We start from the raw sequence: 17,611 nt of genomic DNA, 5'->3' as shown, positions 1-17,611 counted from the left end.
GGCTTCTTTTTCTTTCTTTCTTTCTTCCTCTTTCTGCAGGAGCCAGGGAACAAAGGAGAGAAGAAGCGTTTTAGCTGCCACTCGAAGACGAAGAAGGGAGCTGGGAGTGATTTGAACAAGGGGACACCTTTTGCGTGGCAACGGGGTAGTGGAACAAAAGGTTCCACGGATCCACTCTGTGATGTGGGAGGGAAGGGCGTGAAAGCTAGCTTGAGTCGGGACGACTGCGATTGCGGCTTGTTCTGAGAAGTAAGAAGAAAGACTGTAAGAAGAAAGACTGCCATGCCATGTCGGCATGGACGCTCCTCTGCCTTTGACTTGTGTAAAAGTGTTCATACGCCTTCAACTTTTTATACTTTGAAATGTTGCAACCACAAATGTCACACTAACAGTCGTGATGAAACGAACGATTATTGAAATAATCGCCAACTAATTTAGCAATCGATTAATCGCTAACTGGAGTACGCGGGCCCAAACAAAGACCAACTGCCCAAAGAACAACATACTTAGCAGTAGCTAAGCCAAACCTAACAAGCCCAACAATGCATGGTCTAGTCAAAGTAATGACCTAAATCCAATTGAGACTTGAAAAGTGATGAGCATAGAGATTCCCCATCCGATCTGCAGCGTAGTAGAAGTTCAGTCTTTAGATGTCCTAAGAAGAACTACAAAAGATGGTTCAATAAAAGTACCGACTCAGGAGGGACTGATACAAATCCATGCCACAATGTCCTGAATTTTATCTACAGTAAGCTCATACTTTATGTTACTCCATTGCATAAAATTCCAATAAAATACATACAAGTCTGAGACAAAATGGGGGAAAGTTCAAGTATACTTTCATAGGCCATTGTGTTTCTCCGAGGCCCCAGATAATCCGCAGCCATCTTAATCTGAACTGTGGAACCTGGCAGCCACTCGGGAGCACCTGCATCCGTCCAGCCTGACCCGCTTTTGTTCCGGTGTGACCCCCCTCCCCAACTTTGTCCCTAATTAACCCAACAGAAACTAATTAAACACAGCTATGGCAGACCAGATGCCTCAGTGAGAGAAAGAAACAGGGGGAAAAAAACAAAAAGCAGGAGGACACGGGGAGATGAAGAGACCGGACCGGCGTCGCAGGCGGAGGAAGGAGGTGGAAACCCAAAAACCTGAGAGGCAACAACTAGATTGGAGTGTCAGTCCGTGTTCTGACTCTCTGCCTGTAGCGCCTCGCTGACCTCATACCCCTTCGCTGGCTTTTTGTTTTTCCAAGGTGTTTTGGATCCTCGCTCGCATGCAGACACGTCTGCCAAAAAGCTGTAATCACAAGCACACCAGTCACATGATGCAACCGACACCCCGGAGATATTTGGAAAACGGTAGAGGCGGTATGGAAACAGTGGCGAATAGAGACAGAAGCGGTGTATAATGAAAGCAGGAGGGAGGAGGAGGAGGGGAGTAACGGCAGGAGCGGGTACAGTGGCGGGGGGTAGGAAGAGGCAAAGGACGGGCATGTGAGAAAGAAGATAGGCCTAAATAAATATAGGCTCAAAGCAGCCAAATGACTCTGGCAAGACACTTTCTGCTCTTAGTCCCAAGCAAGCGCAGCTCTCTAAGTGATAGAGAAAGTAATTAAGAGAAGCCTGCTAAAGTAGATAGGCCTGCAAAGAAGATTTGAAGGGGAACTGATTGTGCATGTCTGATTCCAGCTCTTCAGTTAGTTTTCAGCCCCCAGGCTTAGCCCGTTTACAGAGTCGCCGCTCTTCCCGTTCTGTCGCTTCGCCTCTGTCTTTGTGGTAATGCTTTAGAAACACTATGTTGCTTTTATTTTTCTCAAAATATCCCATTGTAGATATGCAAGAACATGTCAGAAATGGTTGGGAAATATCTCAATCTAGACAGTTGTTTTGTTGGTGTTTTTGTCCGTTATTTGTAGACATGGGTGTGTGGCTTTGAGGATGAAAAGTTCTCACAATGTCTTTACCAAACTAAAGCAGGCCAAAGCAAACAACCCGAGGACAAGTAGCGCAACATTGCCACCCAGGAAAAACACAGCTATACTGCAAAACAAGGAATAAAACCAGATGAATTGGACTGTTAAAATGAGGGAGATCTTCCTTGATGAATCCAACAACACCCAACATTGCGCTTTTCAGTTTCTGTGCCTTGGAAAAGCCACAGTTTATACCCAAAGTGCAATGAGTGAAAGGATTAAGGATCAACATCTGATCATGCTTCAAGAAGCATTGCACTGTCAGAGGAGTACCGGACATCAAGTTCACAAATCTGAGATTTTTCAGAATTTTCTCATTTTTAAGAATTGAAAACATAGAAAATACATTCAAGTAAAACCTGTGAAAGCCGTGGCATGTATTTGTGTGCCAGAAGCTTTTTGCTGCAAACACAGCTGGATATTTTTAGATAATCTCAACCATCTTTGCCCATTTAGTCTTTTTACAGTCTTTTTAAAGTATTCTTGCTACATTCATCTTTCTTCAAACGTCGCCCGACTTCTCTCCCCAGATGAAAATAAAAAGCATATCCACAGCATGATGCTCCCACTTCCGTGTTTCAGCTTCAGTGTATCAGGCTGTATTATGTTTTCAGCAGGCCAAAAAGTTACTCTCGTCCATATCTGCGCTGTGTCCTCTGCATGGAGCTACTACAAATTGTAGTTCTAACATCTTTCTTGCAGCATTGACTTTTATTTTCTCTAAAAAGGTCATATCTTATATTCAAAAATACTTTACTAAAGGCAAATTAAAGAATAATAATAATGGTAGACCTCTCAGCTTGTATTAGTTAGAAGCATTTCCAGAGTTACTATTACCGGTCTCTTGATTGCATCTCTAAATAATGTTCTCTTTGTCCTTATTTATGTGTAAACATTTCTTAAATAAATCCATTTTTGTTCCACATCATAATGATGCTCTAATCTGTGTTGGTCCTTCGCATAAAAACCAAACTGCGTTAGTATTTGTGGTAGAATACAGAAAAGATTAACAGGCATGACTGGCCTATGTTTGCAATGCATGGTACAGGAAGATTTTTCTGTGTATATTCTTTTGCTATTGGCTATGACAAGAACAAAAAGCAGGTTTATAAGCATTTCAGTTTCTCTCCGTGCCAAGGCTGTGGTCTCTGTCCTCCGCAAAACACTGGTGAAATCAGGTACTTATTGTATATATTCTTTTTTTTTTTACCTTAATCTGTAAGGTTGTGTATTTGAAGGCCTTAAAACTGATTCAGATACAGCACGCATTACGGTAAGTTAAACTTTAAACATGGATTTATTTGTCAAACAAATCTACTGGTGCCATCTGCTGGAGAAATTGGGGTATTGTAGTAATGAGACTTACAGTGTCAACGTTTTGCCCTCTTGTGGTAAAGAAATTGATGCCAAGAGTTACGCCGATTTTTAATCCTCTGTAAAAAAAAAAAATCATATTCTTCAAGAGGGACAAAAGTGTTACAATTCAAAACATAAACCAGTAATTAAAAATTCCTATGTATGTGAAGGTTTAAATAAAACTGAAAGTAGATACACTAAATAGCGTTTCAGTGATTGTAAACTCAAAAGTGAAATCATTCACTAAATCTAAATACATGAAAGCAATTTTTTACTTATTTTACAATGTTCAGGTATACAGTTTTTTACGTTTAAAGTTAAAATAATTACCTTCCGACTAAAGTTAAAAATGAACAATATTGCAGTTGGAGAAACTTCTGTTTTATTTAAAACAACCTTATGAAGACACTGATGTTTGAGTAAATTGTTTTTAAATGGCAAAATATCTTTGCACAAGAAAATGAGAAAATGTATTCAAAAATAAGCTTAAATTGCGCTTCTCTTCAACAGTGTTAATGATAGTCGACTATATCAATCATTGAAAAATTTAGTTTTGTAGAAATTCGACTGTAGTCCAAGAGGAGTGTGTATCTTTATCTACAGAAACACAGGGCGAAAAAAAAAGCATTTAGGTATTTCAAATGTGTTTCTTGTTTTCTCCAGTCGTTGTTTTAATTAAGTCGTAAAAACTACAACACCCATAGGTTACGCAACTGCCGTAAAACATCTTCTTCTGTTGCAATGGCGTTTGCGGCAGCAGGGAAATCGAGGGGAGAGCAGTGACAAACGTCGCCAACGGTCACATTATCTCCTCAGAAGTGCTCGGATTTTTTACAATATTCGGTTCGCTGTTTCAGATATTGGTTGTGTAATTCTTCTCTTTGTGGATGAGATTGTGTTGGACGTTTCCGAAGCGCGTCTCTCCACTTTAATGCGGTGGGATGGCCACAGTGCCGCCTGGGCCTAGTAACGCACTGCCTTCATCCCCGGTTGAAGTTGCTCCTTTCTCCGGGGCAGGGAGAGCGGAGCCGGCGGTGGAAGCCGGAGAGGCGACCTACCGCGTGGAGGACAGCGTGTCCGCCGGTACGGGCAAGAAGTCTCAGCCGGCGAACGAGGTCAAAGGGTCGGCCAAGAAGAAGCATAAAAACATGCTAGCCCGGGCTAGCCCGGCGGCGCTCCACTTGAAAATGCAAGCCGGAGAGCAGCAGCAGCTAAACGGCTTGGTCAGCCCCTCGGAGGACCCTGACGACCACCAGCGCGCAGAGGGCCGACCCGACAATCTCAAACCGTCCGAGGACAACTGTGACAGCAGCTGTGGCAGCAAGGCTGCGGCCGCCATGAACAGTACGGAGCACTGTCAGCACGAAGGCCACAACCCCTTCTCCAAAAACGGCAACCACTCTCCTGTGACTAACAGCAGCGTGAACGGGATGCCGGCTTTCACGAGAACCGAGGCGGCCCACGAAGGCGAGGACCAGTTTGACCATACGCAGCCCACAAGAGAACCGGGTGACAGCGACGGGCCCGGCGGGGAGGAGAGTCCGGCCGAGCCGCAGCTGCAGCCGCCGGCCGTGGAGCTGGCCCGGCTGGACCTGGGCGGCTCTCCCGGTAGAGCTGAGGGAGACAGCCACGGCATCCGCTATGTCCGCTACGAGTCCGAGCTCCAGATGCCGTGGATCATGAGACTAATCACCAAGGACTTGTCTGAGCCTTATTCAATTTACACGTACAGGTACTTCATCCATAACTGGCCGCAGCTTTGCTTTCTGGTGAGTACGACCCTGAAAACCTTCCACAGAGATTTTGTCCTCGACTCACAAATGTCTTAACATCCTGTGTTACTGAGCATTTATCACCTGTCAGTTTATTTCATGCGAAGCATTTATACAGCAACTTATCTGTTATCAAAAGAGATTATCAAGGTATGATAACTCTGAATAAAAATACCACAGTTTTACAGTATACAAAATATAACAGAATTCACGTAAAACAGCACAGCGTTAAATAGTTTCCACGCATTGATCGCTAGAATTGTAGAAGTTGCAATAAAAAATAATCCTTAATCAGCCGATAGTGCAAAATCCTACTTTTATTTTGTAATGTTTTTAAAGATAAATACATCAACCACCAACATTTGATTAATTTTGTGTTTAGTTTAGTAAAGCTTAGTTTGGTGAAGAGTACATGGTTTGACGCATAAATGAGGAATGTAGTTGTAGTTTGTTTGTCCTCTGTTAGGATTACACAATATATATTCAACATTATTAAAATAGGGGTGATAAGTGTTTTAAAAACTATTGCGGAGGTGAATATTTGTTGGCTAGTACATTCTAATTCTGAGTATTTTGAAAGTTTGCATGCCAATATGTTTTGTCTCAAAACTGGAGCCAAAAACACACCCAAAAAATCAGATTATTGGTAAGGTTGATAAGAACTCTTTTCCTCGTTTGCTATTGGTCTTAAAAAATTTCTTTCCCACAGTCAAAAATATGCAGTTCAAGAAAAATAAAAACCGGTAACGACAGAGATGCACCAAGTAGAGATTGGTGCATCTCTACCAAATGGTATATAGATCTAGCAGTGATTTTGAAATGCTTGATGTTGGTTTATAGCCTCCTGCTTTGCTGTTCTGTTCTTTGGAGCGTTAACACACGGACAGCCAGCTGATATTAGTCGGACTTTCTGATCGGATGCAGCTGCTCCAGTAATTTTCTGCGGGACAGTTTGAGTCTGCTGGTTGCCGTTGGGGTCGGACCAGGCCGTTCAGCCGCTGCTGAACAGATGCGCTGGAAGCCGCTTGCTAGCTGTAGTTCTAAAGCTACACTTTGTTCAGACTGATGGGTGGCGCTCTTTTAGTTCCTCCACCATGATAGTAGAGTAATATCTCCTCACAAGTTTCTCGTTCTTTTACATGAATGAAAACTTCTAATTTCAATCAGCTAACTCACAATAAGGAAGCAAACAAAAGGACATCTTTATTAGTAGCTGAAAGTCACGTATTTGGTTCCTCAGACGTACCATCAGATTCTTAAGTTCTGAACTTTCCCTTCCCCAAAAGGGTCAGAACCGCCACATGAGCTGCTAGAGGAAGCATGATGATGAAATGACAGTCAGAAGGCGACTCGGGGAGCCCGTGGATCTGACCGGATGGCTGATCCGCTGACCCCGGCTGACACTCGGAGGAGCAAAGTGCTGACTCTGTGCCTCTGTTACAGGCCATGGTGGAGCAGGAGTGCGTCGGGGCCATTGTTTGTAAGCTGGACATGCATAAGAAGATGTTTCGTCGCGGCTACATCGCCATGCTGGCCGTGGACTCAAAACACAGAAGGAAAAGTATTGGTGAGTGGCTTGAAACACTAAAAAAAAAAAAAAAATTTAGTAAACTTCATCCAGACTTTAATTACTGTTATGTTTTGTTTTTTTTTTTTTTACTTAACTCATCTTCTTTGTTGGGTCTCTCTCGTTTAAAGGTACTAATTTGGTGAAAAAGGCCATCTATGCCATGGTGGAGGGGGACTGCGATGAGGTAACACCAGCCAATCTCTCTTTTAGTTTGAGTCCAAATTTTAAAATATATCTGTCGGGGGGGAAAAAAATAGTTTTTATTTAATCCTCAAACACATTTATTGTATTTGTGCAGAGCTGAGATAAAGCAACACATGGAAAATATGATTTTTGTAATATTTGGTAAGAATTTATTAGTGTTTAAAAATATAAGTTCCTACTGAAGTCTGTTTCTGCAATTCTGTTAAATACATTTGTTGTGAAAGCACAAAAATTCAAACGACTTGCATAAACTTCACAAATATTTTTTGAAGTAAGAAATGTAATACATTCTTGAAAAAACTGTTTTCATTTAATATCGACAGTACTCTACTAGACTGTTTTAACTCCTGCATTAGGTTAAACGTGCTCATTCTGAAGATCTTTATTAATGCTTTGAGACGTCTTCTGTTCTCCCTTTATCTAGCTTCATTCAATCAACTTTGCACTCCCACACCATGATTCTGCCACCACTGTGCTTCACTGTTGGGACAGCGTGCAGAGCGCATTCATTTACTCTCGTCTGTTCTACGAGCTAGCTGCGTTTCCATTACAGATGTGCGCAAATCTTTGTCGATATTCTGCTAATGTTGGAAAAAAACAACACAATTTCGCAATTGCGATGCTTCTATTAAGTGAAAAATTCAATTAAAATCACTCATGAATAAGCCTGTTCACATGATAAGGTATTAGGAATAATGGCAGTCAGTAGTCATTTGTGTGATGCGAAAAAAAAAGTGTTTTCAGTGCAGTCTTGCGAAATCCATCAATTTTGACCGACGAACCCAGGGCAGAAATTTTCTATCAAAAGACACAAGTCTTTTCAAAATTGCTGTGTTTCCATTAAGCAAAGTTATGTTCATAATTTCAATTTGCGAGGATTGAAATGACAAAAATGTGGTGTGAATGTTCCAAAATGCTAAAAAGTCGACGCGGCTAGGCGGCGCACGACGTGCTGTAAATTCAGTTCCCCTTTTATCTTCAAGAGCCCCCGCTTACTAAGCGATCCTCTGTGTTACCCGCAGGTCGTCCTGGAGACGGAGATCACCAATAAGTCGGCCCTGAAGCTGTACGAGAACTTGGGTTTTGTCAGAGACAAGCGGCTGTTCAGATACTACCTGAACGGGGTGGACGCGCTGCGGCTCAAACTCTGGCTCCGCTAGAGGGGGTGTGGGGCGGCGGGTCTCCAGGTGCTGCTCACCTCTAACACTAGGAGCTCAACAGCCTGAGCTCCGCCCTTGGTCATTACACACACACACACACACATATATACACACACAAACACCCCCCCGTTTTGAAACGCGAGGAGTTAGCATCAACACAGGCACACCTTCCTTTCCTCCTCGACATCCGAACAACTATCGCTAAGGCGGAGAGAGACTGAAACGCCAACAGACGTGTTTTATTTTTTACAAAGAGGGGCGGCCTCTTCTCCTCCTTTGCCCCACCCCCACCCCTCGTCTCCCGCACTGTGACATGACAGGATCTCCAAGAGGACAAGCGGCACCACACCAAATCATCCTGCAGAACACTGGACCAAACGGACCTGCAGGAAATGACACGCAGGGAAGCAGGAAGCTGCGACCGGGAGGAAAATATTTGTGAAGTTTTTTTGTTTTTTTTCGCTTTGTTTTGTTTTTTAAGCTTTTGTTTGGTTGGGGAGGGTTAAAGATCCAGTCTGACTCATGTGTTTGTACTGCCACATGATCTTATTTTTTGGGTGTGTGTGTGTGTGTGATTTTTGGTTGTATGTGCTGCTGTTGGTTTCACTGAGATTTAAGCGAACATGTTTTGGGTGACTGCTTGGATGCGTACTGTATGGTTCAGTTTGTTTCTCGTTCTGTCCACTGGGCGCGGCGCCCCCCTTCTGCTGTCTCTCCCATCACCTGGACCAGAGCCTGTAAACACTTGTGTGTGTTTTAATGCGAGAGAAAAACAAAGCTCCTTTTTTTTTTTTTTTTTTTCCCCCCCATTTATTTATTTTATTGTATTTTTTTGGTCCAGACCAGTTGTTCAATTCAAATCAATCCACAATCACCTCAAAGTTTTTGCCCAACTGCTTCATTTTTTATCATTTTTGATGTCTTTCACAATATCCAACCCTTTCAGGGTGATCTTAGGGAGTTTAATTTCTGTTTTTTTTTTCTTTTTCTTTCTCTCTCTCTTCAGTACACTGCCAGCCTCTGCAAAATGCCCCCAAAAGAGACTCTTTGCCAAGGATGGTGTGGTCATACATGTCCAAGCTGTCTCTGTTTACTAATTGACATGAGCAGTCCCATTCTCAAGTGCCACTCTATCCATTAGGACCGACTGGAGTTAGATCTGCACTTCTGTTCCCTATGCTGGATTCCTGTTTGAGTATGCTGTGTGTATTTAAACTGTTGATAAAAAGAAGAAAAATAGGCAAGTATTCTCAGCAGATAACATCTTTATTCCTTTTGTTTGAGCTCAGTTTATTTAGGATTCGTCCACAGTATGCGTCAGAAAAGCAGCTGGGTCCACAATACTTGATGCACGACTCGCCCCCAGAACCTTCAGAGAGCTCACACTGACTGGCAAAGAAATACTGCTTCAGCTGCTTTGGGGTCATTATTTCCTTTACAACAAACAAAAAAGTAAAAAGAACAAGGTCAGATGCACTTCTTTTTAAATTGCTGCAGTGTGTACGAGTAAAGAAGAGTGTGTGTTCTGCGACTTTAACAGCAGCGTGGGTCGGTGCTGTTCAGATTTTCTGCATGGTTAAGTCGGCTTTCAGTGCGTGCTTCGCCTCGACTTCCGCGGTTTAGTCGACAGTATTCAAAGCACCGCAGGAAGCTGGCATGCGGCACTAGTGGAAATGTTTTACCTGTTATTAACTAGTAGGCATGGGCTGGTTTCACGTTTTTCAAGCGATACGGCACGGTATTAAACCACAGGATTTTTCTTACTTTCTAAATTTCCCTAATTTAGACACCACGGCAAGAGTCGATAAGCGCTGTTGAAAGCCGACAACATTTTACATGAGAGACAAATTTGTCTTTTGGGAAATATTTCCTACCACAAAAAGTTTTGGTTGGGAAGGTAGAAATGCGCCACCCATATCGAATTAATTGTGTTTTAAAACCACAGCTTGCTAGCTCCTAGCTATCCAGTATGGCTAGTCATATAAAACCTAGCAGGATTAGCTGTTTATTAGCATTGTCAGGCAGTTTTTTATTACATTAAATTAATTATAAAGTTGTACAACAGCGCGTCTTGTTTATGTACTCGACAGATTTTTTATTTTATTTGTTTTTTCAAAAGTAAGCACACCCCTTGACGAACTCTGTCTCCATTATAGCTACGTCCATTTAAACTATTGTAAACTCTTAAATTATCGTGTTGGCTCTCATGAGTTAAACATTTTTTTCTTTATATGGTTGGAACACTTTAAATAGAGAGAGTTGCCATAGTAGCCAAGTAATTTGCAAACCTCGCTGTTTTTTTGGAATTAAACCCGTCAGCTCGGAAGCTCCAACTTCCGACGATATTTGAAGGCACCACCTAATGCCGTTGCACTTGTGTTACTCTCCATATAACAGAACAGCAAAAATAAAAATACCCTGTGCACCAGGAGCACTTGGAAACTACAACTAAATATAGTAGATGTTTATTTTAAAATGCTCTGCTAATTCCATTTATTCAAACGGAAGATGATTTAAAACGTCATTATGAGTAATAATTTTGCAACTTTTAGCAGGTGTAGGGACAAAGGTAATCAGGACATGTATATTTTTGTTCTAAATTAGCTCATTAATACAGTGAAGTGTTTATTCAGACCGGCCCATGCCTATTAACAGAACACATGTGATCATTTGAAGCTGTCATGGCAGTCTATGGCTGAACGCCTCTTTCAGATTTACACTACATGCATTTGTTGGCATTTCAGGTTTATTGTAGATGAGCCTAAGAACAGAGCTGCCACCCTGTCTGTGTGAGTTTGTGTCCGTGTGTATTTGAAGCCACTGATCGGATTACCTATTTTCCTTTATTCAGATTTGTATAATGGTGTTTTTTTTATCATGTGTGGGGTTGGGGCTGAGTTATTTGACTAGATTTCTTTCTTTTCTTTTTTTTTTTCTTTTTTTTTTATTTCTGTGCTACTTTCACCCATTCGGAGGTTCAGTGAGAATGATGAGCAAACAAAAAATAATAATAATAACCTAGACCCCCAGAAGCAAAGTGTTCCTGCTTGTCTGACATCCTTCAGTTTTATTGGTGACCCTCTCTCTAGAGCTCCAGGTTCATTCTGAAGGTTGACCTTTCCTCAGCCTTTCCCACCGGTTGGTGTTGCTTTTTGGACGAAAACGATCCACAACTCTCTCTCAGTTCTGCAAATATCGGTCACTTCCTGGAATTTCAAGGGCATTACAGCCTCCATTTAGGCCATGATCACAGACTGAAGGGCTTTGTCATCATCAATTCATAGCCACTGACTGGTGTTGCATTCGTTTCATAAAGCGTCAGCCAGACGAAGTAAGGTGACCGGCTGCCACCCAACGGTTCTGACTATAAATTCCCAGCTAAAAAAAAAACAAAACAAAAAAACACTCCCCTCAGATTATTATTGGCACAATCACGCAGAGGTTCCTGCAAGTCTTTCAGAGACGGACACACCACCTCCAACGAGAGACCCATGCGGCAGGAAGAAAGGGGGAGAGCAAATAGTTTATTTTTGCATGTCTGTTCCACACAAACACACACACACACACACACACACATGCTCCTCCTCTCCCCCTCATCTCCCCTCTCTCTGTCATTTTTGATCTGGAAATGTCCAATAGCTTTTATTTAATGTGGAAAAAGAACACAGAAATAAATTATTTGATTTCTTTTTTTAATGCTGTAAAACTGAATTGTCTTGTCTGCTGTCTGATATAACACACACACACACTTATCCACACACTCAGGGTCATTTCGGTGTTTAAATGAGTGTCAGAATTTGTCTTTTCTAAATCGCATTTGAACAACGTTAACTATTTGCACAAGTTTTAATTTATGGCAGAGTTATGCATGCAAGCGCAAGTCTATACATACTACCCTGTTTATATTTGGATTAGTATACTTAAGTTCCCACCAACAATCGTTTTTGCTTATTTCTGGTTATTTCATATCTTATGAGAAGTAGCATAGCATTTTCTGGCCTACTCCTTACATATTCAGTAGCATCGAGTTGAGAACTGCAGGGGAATCACTCGATAAGCTTCCAGAACCGGTCTGAATTTACGAGTGGAACGTACAACTGTGCTGAAGTCGGTAAAGAAGTCGATTGTTTCAAAGGAATCAAGTTGCTTTGTTTCTTTTTAAAAACCTTCGGTCATGCATGGAGGTGGTAGCGTCATGCTGAGGGTGTGTTTTCCTGTTACTAATACTGAAATTTGTACATAATTGGCTCTTTAAATAAAAAAAAATAAAAAAACAACAATTTCAAACACACCCCAAACTCTAATATGATGTGAAATCATAAACACTCTGGGGGGGGGAAATTGGTGGAAATGCATCAATAAAGGCCCATCTCCGTGGTAGCGTATTACTGGACCAGATTTTTATTTTTTTAAGTACATTTTATTTACACAGCACAATAAAATTCTATTTGCTTTGAACATTACATCTAAAACATTTTAAAAAAGGCGGCAACAAATTAAATAATCAAATATTTTTTTTATTAAAAACAGGTTTGTTGTGGCCAATAAACAAAAACAGACATCTACAAGAACTGTGGATTTGATCACCACTCTTCATATTTACAGACCGTAAGCATTTTACATCACGCTCACATCAAAATGGAAAAATATATAAACAAGCAGGAAGCAGGTCACACCGACGGAAGGTTCCACGTGTTTTTATTCGACCTTATTGGTTATTGCTTACAGTCATCCCATATCTTTAACCCCAGTTCACAATTCTGCTTTTTAAAAGCAGGTTAAGCAAATAAACTGAATCTCCAGAGATTTGGAAAGATCTAATCTTTTCTCTTTACTCTCCCTCGGTGCGTCAAAAAGGTCAAATATGAGAAAATAGTTCAGGAGATGAGACGATTTTACATTTGAGTTATTTTGTACATCAGAGTGTGTTTTATGCTACATGTAACTAGGATGACGATGTTCGGTGTGTTGCTTTGTTCCAGCAACTTCTGTCAAAAGAATTTGATATAAATTGCCTTTAAAATAACATTCAAACTAGACATCTTTTCTTTAAAATAGATCACATAACTACAGTACACAACAGACGTCATCACTGGAAATGACACATAGAAATTAAATTCCAGTTATTGACACTTTAAATCTCCTTATCATGAATTGAAAGCAGCAGAGAACCTCAAAGGCTTTTTTTTTTTTAGGTCCAACATTTTGCTTCTATAAGCAATAATAATAATGTAACAATAAGTTCATTTCATCTCATGTTATCACGAGGAGATGAAATGAGCTTTAAGTGTTGAAAGATTAAAAACAATGTCAAAACTGGCTCAATTTAAAGCTTTTTACAGCAACCTTACGTCAGGCAGTCACCACCGACCAAAAGTTTGATCCTCATAAAGCAGCAAATATTTATTTTTACAGAGCAGTACGGTTTCTTGCAAAAGTATTCACACCCCTTGAGCTTTTCCACAGATTGAATGTCACTGTGTTTTACTGGGGCGACAGAGCAACACACTATAGTAATTATAGTGGGCTGAACACATGTATGCACACTTTTCTTTCATTTTTTATAAGTTTGTTAAAAAAAAATTCAACAATTCAAATCTGCATTGAAGTTTGTAGCTGAAACATGACAAAGTGTGAAAAAGTGCATGTAAGAATACTTTTGCAAGGCGCTGCATGTGTAAACGTTAGTGTGAATATTGATCAAATTGATCTTAAGGGCCTCCTGATGTTTTCAGTGCCAAAGCCCCGCAGGTCACACTACCAAGGCCTTCCTCGGTGAATCTGAGCGGCTCGTGTGAACTGTGTTTTGGCGTCGGTGTCTCAAGGCTCCAGCGGCGCTCTTCGTGTCAGGCTTATCTCTGCAATCTGGACGGCCTCCATTCCCGCTCAGCCAGGCAAAAAAAAGTCTCACCTCGAGTTCTTAAAACGCTTTATCGGGACAAACTGCTGAGCAGATGTTTTGGACACAAGACTGTTGCGTAAACCCTGTCAAAGAAAACGCTATCGCGAGTAAAAAGATTCTGGAGGTAAACATCACACTGTGCGCAGAAATGCTTAGATCGGGGTTTTCTCCAAGAAAACAATAGATAGGAACATGCAGAAGTTCTAAAAAACAAAACAAGTTGAACACTGAGGAAAAGTCGTAAATAATTCTGAATGCAAAAAAGGATGTTTTAAAAGTCTCCCTTTTTGCCGTTTCTTTGTCATTTATTTATAGCTGACAGAAATATGTTCTATGAATAGTTCTTACTGCTAATAAATGATGAGTATGAATAACTTTGGGCTGGACTGTAAAAGACTATGTTGGGTATATTTTCCAAGCCTACAATTATGGTAAAAACAAAGTTAGCTGTCTTTCACAGAAGGACTTTATCTACAAAAGCACATTAGAAATGATCAGGTCTTCATCAGATTCAAAGTGATCTACAGTGTTTGCAACTCCCACTGCAATTTACTTTTTTTTAAGGCAAAATAGATGCGTTTTGTAATAAGCACACCAAAAATGAGTAATCCTTATATAAATATCTAATCAAATAAAACACAGAATGCCACTTTTAACAATGGATCCACATTTTTAAATTATCCAACCCCTTCATGACCAGCATCTTTAGCAATGTTTTGCTTTTATGATCTGTTCCAAACATAATTTATTGCCAGACGCCAGGTTAGAGCTTTAGGGAGTGTTTGAACTTTAGTAACTGCAGCTGCCGAACATACTTGAATGAACGCTTTTATATCTTTAACCACCTATTTTAGCAGTTCAAACACCAAATTTACCTTAATATGCATTCATAACATGCATATTGGAGACTATCTTAACACAGTAACGTCTGTGCTAAAAAGAATATTTCGTCTTTTTTGGTTACAGCCAATCGGCGCCTAAGTAAAATGAAAGGCTCTTCTGGATTGGCTGTTTTCCAAACGCTAGCTAATAGCATGTCGACTAGCATTAGTCGAAAGTGTTTCAGATTCCCGAAGTGCATTTTCTTAAAGTATTTTAGATATGCCCAATGGAAGAAAGGTAAAATAGGTAGGTTTTCTGCAAATTCAGATCTGAACAGCCTAAAGTTACTTAGTGGATAACAAACTCCAGATGGTTTCTGGACCTGTTAGCTTAGCAGCGAATAGGTCAACGAAGCTTAAGTTGGTTTCTGATTCGGAAAATGGCTAAAGGGCGAGCCCACCTAATTATTCACTACCTTAAGTATCTTTAATCAACTCTAGTTTAAAAACTACAAGACCTAGAAGTGTCTAGGTGTTGTAGTTTTGGAAATAGAGCAGTTTTAGTGTGACCGAGATCGACAAAAAGGACAAAAATTTATTGAAGTTTATTGAAGTTTCACAAACCAGAAAAAGAAATTCACAAATCCCAAACGTGGTTTTAAATATTCTGCTACTATTAGAGCAGAATAATCCATTCCAAATCTGAAGTGTCTAGATTAGCGGTTCTCAACGTGAGCGGTACCGCCCCCCAGGGGGCGTTCAGAGGATGGCAGGGGGCGCTGGCGGACATTTTTACAAAAGGGGGGCGCTGGGATGCCTTTGGGGGGCATTTGGTCGAAGGTAAACTTTACACATTAAATGCACAACAATGCCAGTTTAGACTCTGAGCAACTTGGTAAAACTGTACTGTCTAACATTAAATCATGCTTGGCTGCAACTGTATCGATAGCCGCTCTCCTTTTATTCAGTGTTTGTTAGCTTCTGTTAGCTTCTTGGCACAGCTCCGTTCTCCTGCTACTGGTAGCTAAAATCACGATACCCTCACTTTGTATCCCTCTGAAAAATGAACCCATTTAAATAAAAAAAATCCCTCCATGGGTGATACCACGATAGAGAGCGTTCATTTTATAGCGTTAACATCGGTGCTGTAAGTGGCCCAGTATGAAACGGGTGTGATAGAACAACGGAACCACAGGACTTTTAAATTTCAATAATCAGAATACCGAAATTGTTTCCGTTGTTTTAAAAGGTTTATGTCAGTCTGCCTTTTCCCCACGTTACGCTTCCCGACCGCCCTGCACCTTAGGGGGTTAAAATAATAAAGACGCGCACATCGCGCAAAACTCTGAAACAGGAGAAGCGGGACATAAAACGGAGCGACGAACTAGATGTGAATTATGACATAAAAACAGAGAATCCGACGCTGAACAGTGAAAAATCAACACATGATGTGAAACATGACGATTAGGCGGCGCAGCAGGTGATGAGTGAAGATTACTGATGGTCAATAAACGATAAAATAAATGTAGCAACAGGAAAGAAACTAAAGTGGACATAGCAATAAACCAAGAGAGGATAATAATCAAAGGAAACTAAATGGAAATGAATGAAGAACAAAATGCAAGAATAAACTAAGAAACTAAAGTAAATACAGAGGAATAAACTGGTGTGGCAAGCCCTTTCGAGCAATAATTAATACAGAGACTGTATTGGCAAGAATAAATAGACACCATTTCCAGAGAAAAGGTAAAACTATATTGTTGAAGTGTCATGGGTTTGTTGACGCCATATCTGATACTGAGAATAAATATCTTACAGACCATAACAGTAAATAACTTATCACTTATTTATGTTTTTAATTAGATTTGATATATTTATTTCTTCAATATTATTTTTCATGTCGGTGTTAATGTCATGAGGCTGACGACTCAATGACACTTTCAGTTTGACTCATTAGGATTTGATTAAGAACCAGATTTGTTCTTTGTAATTTCTGTCCAAGAAAACTATTAATCTATAAATCAATAGACAGGTCTATATAAAGATATAATCCATGTTTCTGTCTCATATTTCTATGGCATTAAAAGGATCTGGAGCTTTTGTTTTTCCACTGAAAACTCCGGTTTGAACAATAAATGCCATGTGGGTGAATTTTTATGGATGATGCTCTGATGTCCCATTCTCCTGAAGGGAGCACAGAGCTGCACCACCAGAAACTGACAAACACTGAGGAGAAGAGCTATGATTAATGTAGTTACAGTTCTATTTGAAAATAGTTCAAAGTTTAAACTGGCATGTTGTTAATCTTTTATCTGCTCATTTTGTGGAATATTTAACAACTAGAAAATGGCACAAAATAAGAATATTTTTCCCACTGATTGGCTGCTGTTAGGCCTACAGATTTTAACTTGAATGTTCATTGCATTTTTTGTAAACGCCTGTGAAAATAATTGCTATTCCCATGGCTTTTTTCTTCAATGGGAAATTATTTTTGATGATAAATACAGAAACAAGCAAAAAAATCAAAACATCTACATTAGTTAGTGCAAAGTAGCCTGCAAATTATTTGGTGGGGGGCGGTGAGGGACCTGGATATGGGCTAGGGGGGCGCTGGCCCGAAAAAGGTTGAGAAACACTGGTCTAGATGTTGTAGTTTTTGTTTTTAACTTGAGTTGATTAAAGATGCAGAAGGTAGTGAATAATTAGGTGGAATCGCCCTTTAGCTATTTCCTGAATCGTTAACTAACTTCAGTTTGGTAATAGGTCATGTGAACGAGTGATGTGACTCTATTTTAGCCTAATCTTTGCTTAAAAAACCTGGGACAGAGTGGAAAATTGGTGTGTGTTTTTG

At 40.4% G+C, this 17,611-nt stretch overlaps 1 protein-coding gene across 1 annotated transcript; it reads left to right on the top strand.

Moving 5' to 3' along the window:
- The first annotated feature begins 4,025 nt into the window (after positions 1 to 4,025).
- Positions 4,026 to 11,425, top strand: naa30 (N-alpha-acetyltransferase 30, NatC catalytic subunit). Its single transcript, XM_007573233.2, has 4 exons — positions 4,026 to 5,100; positions 6,547 to 6,670; positions 6,802 to 6,857; positions 7,900 to 11,425. Exons 1-4 carry the CDS (start codon positions 4,273 to 4,275, stop codon positions 8,035 to 8,037), a joined length of 1,146 nt encoding a protein of 381 aa, XP_007573295.1. The 5' UTR covers positions 4,026 to 4,272; the 3' UTR covers positions 8,038 to 11,425.
- Positions 11,426 to 17,611: the final 6,186 nt, after the last annotated feature.

The sequence above is a fragment of the Poecilia formosa genome, unplaced genomic scaffold (assembly GCF_000485575.1).
Source record: "Poecilia formosa unplaced genomic scaffold, Poecilia_formosa-5.1.2 Scaffold321, whole genome shotgun sequence".
Taxonomy (NCBI): Eukaryota; Metazoa; Chordata; class Actinopteri; order Cyprinodontiformes; family Poeciliidae; genus Poecilia; species Poecilia formosa.
Note: the sequence above shows the minus strand (reverse complement) of the source record. Positions and strands in the feature narration are given on the sequence as shown.

Coding starts and splice junctions, on each gene's coding strand:
- naa30 (XM_007573233.2), top strand. CDS start 4,273: ATGGCCACAGTGCCGCCTGGGCCTAGTAACGCACTGCCTTCATCCCCG. Junction 5,101..6,546: donor GGCCGCAGCTTTGCTTTCTG/GTGAGTACGACC, acceptor CCTCTGTTACAG/GCCATGGTGGAGCAGGAGTG. Junction 6,671..6,801: donor ACACAGAAGGAAAAGTATTG/GTGAGTGGCTTG, acceptor TCTCGTTTAAAG/GTACTAATTTGGTGAAAAAG.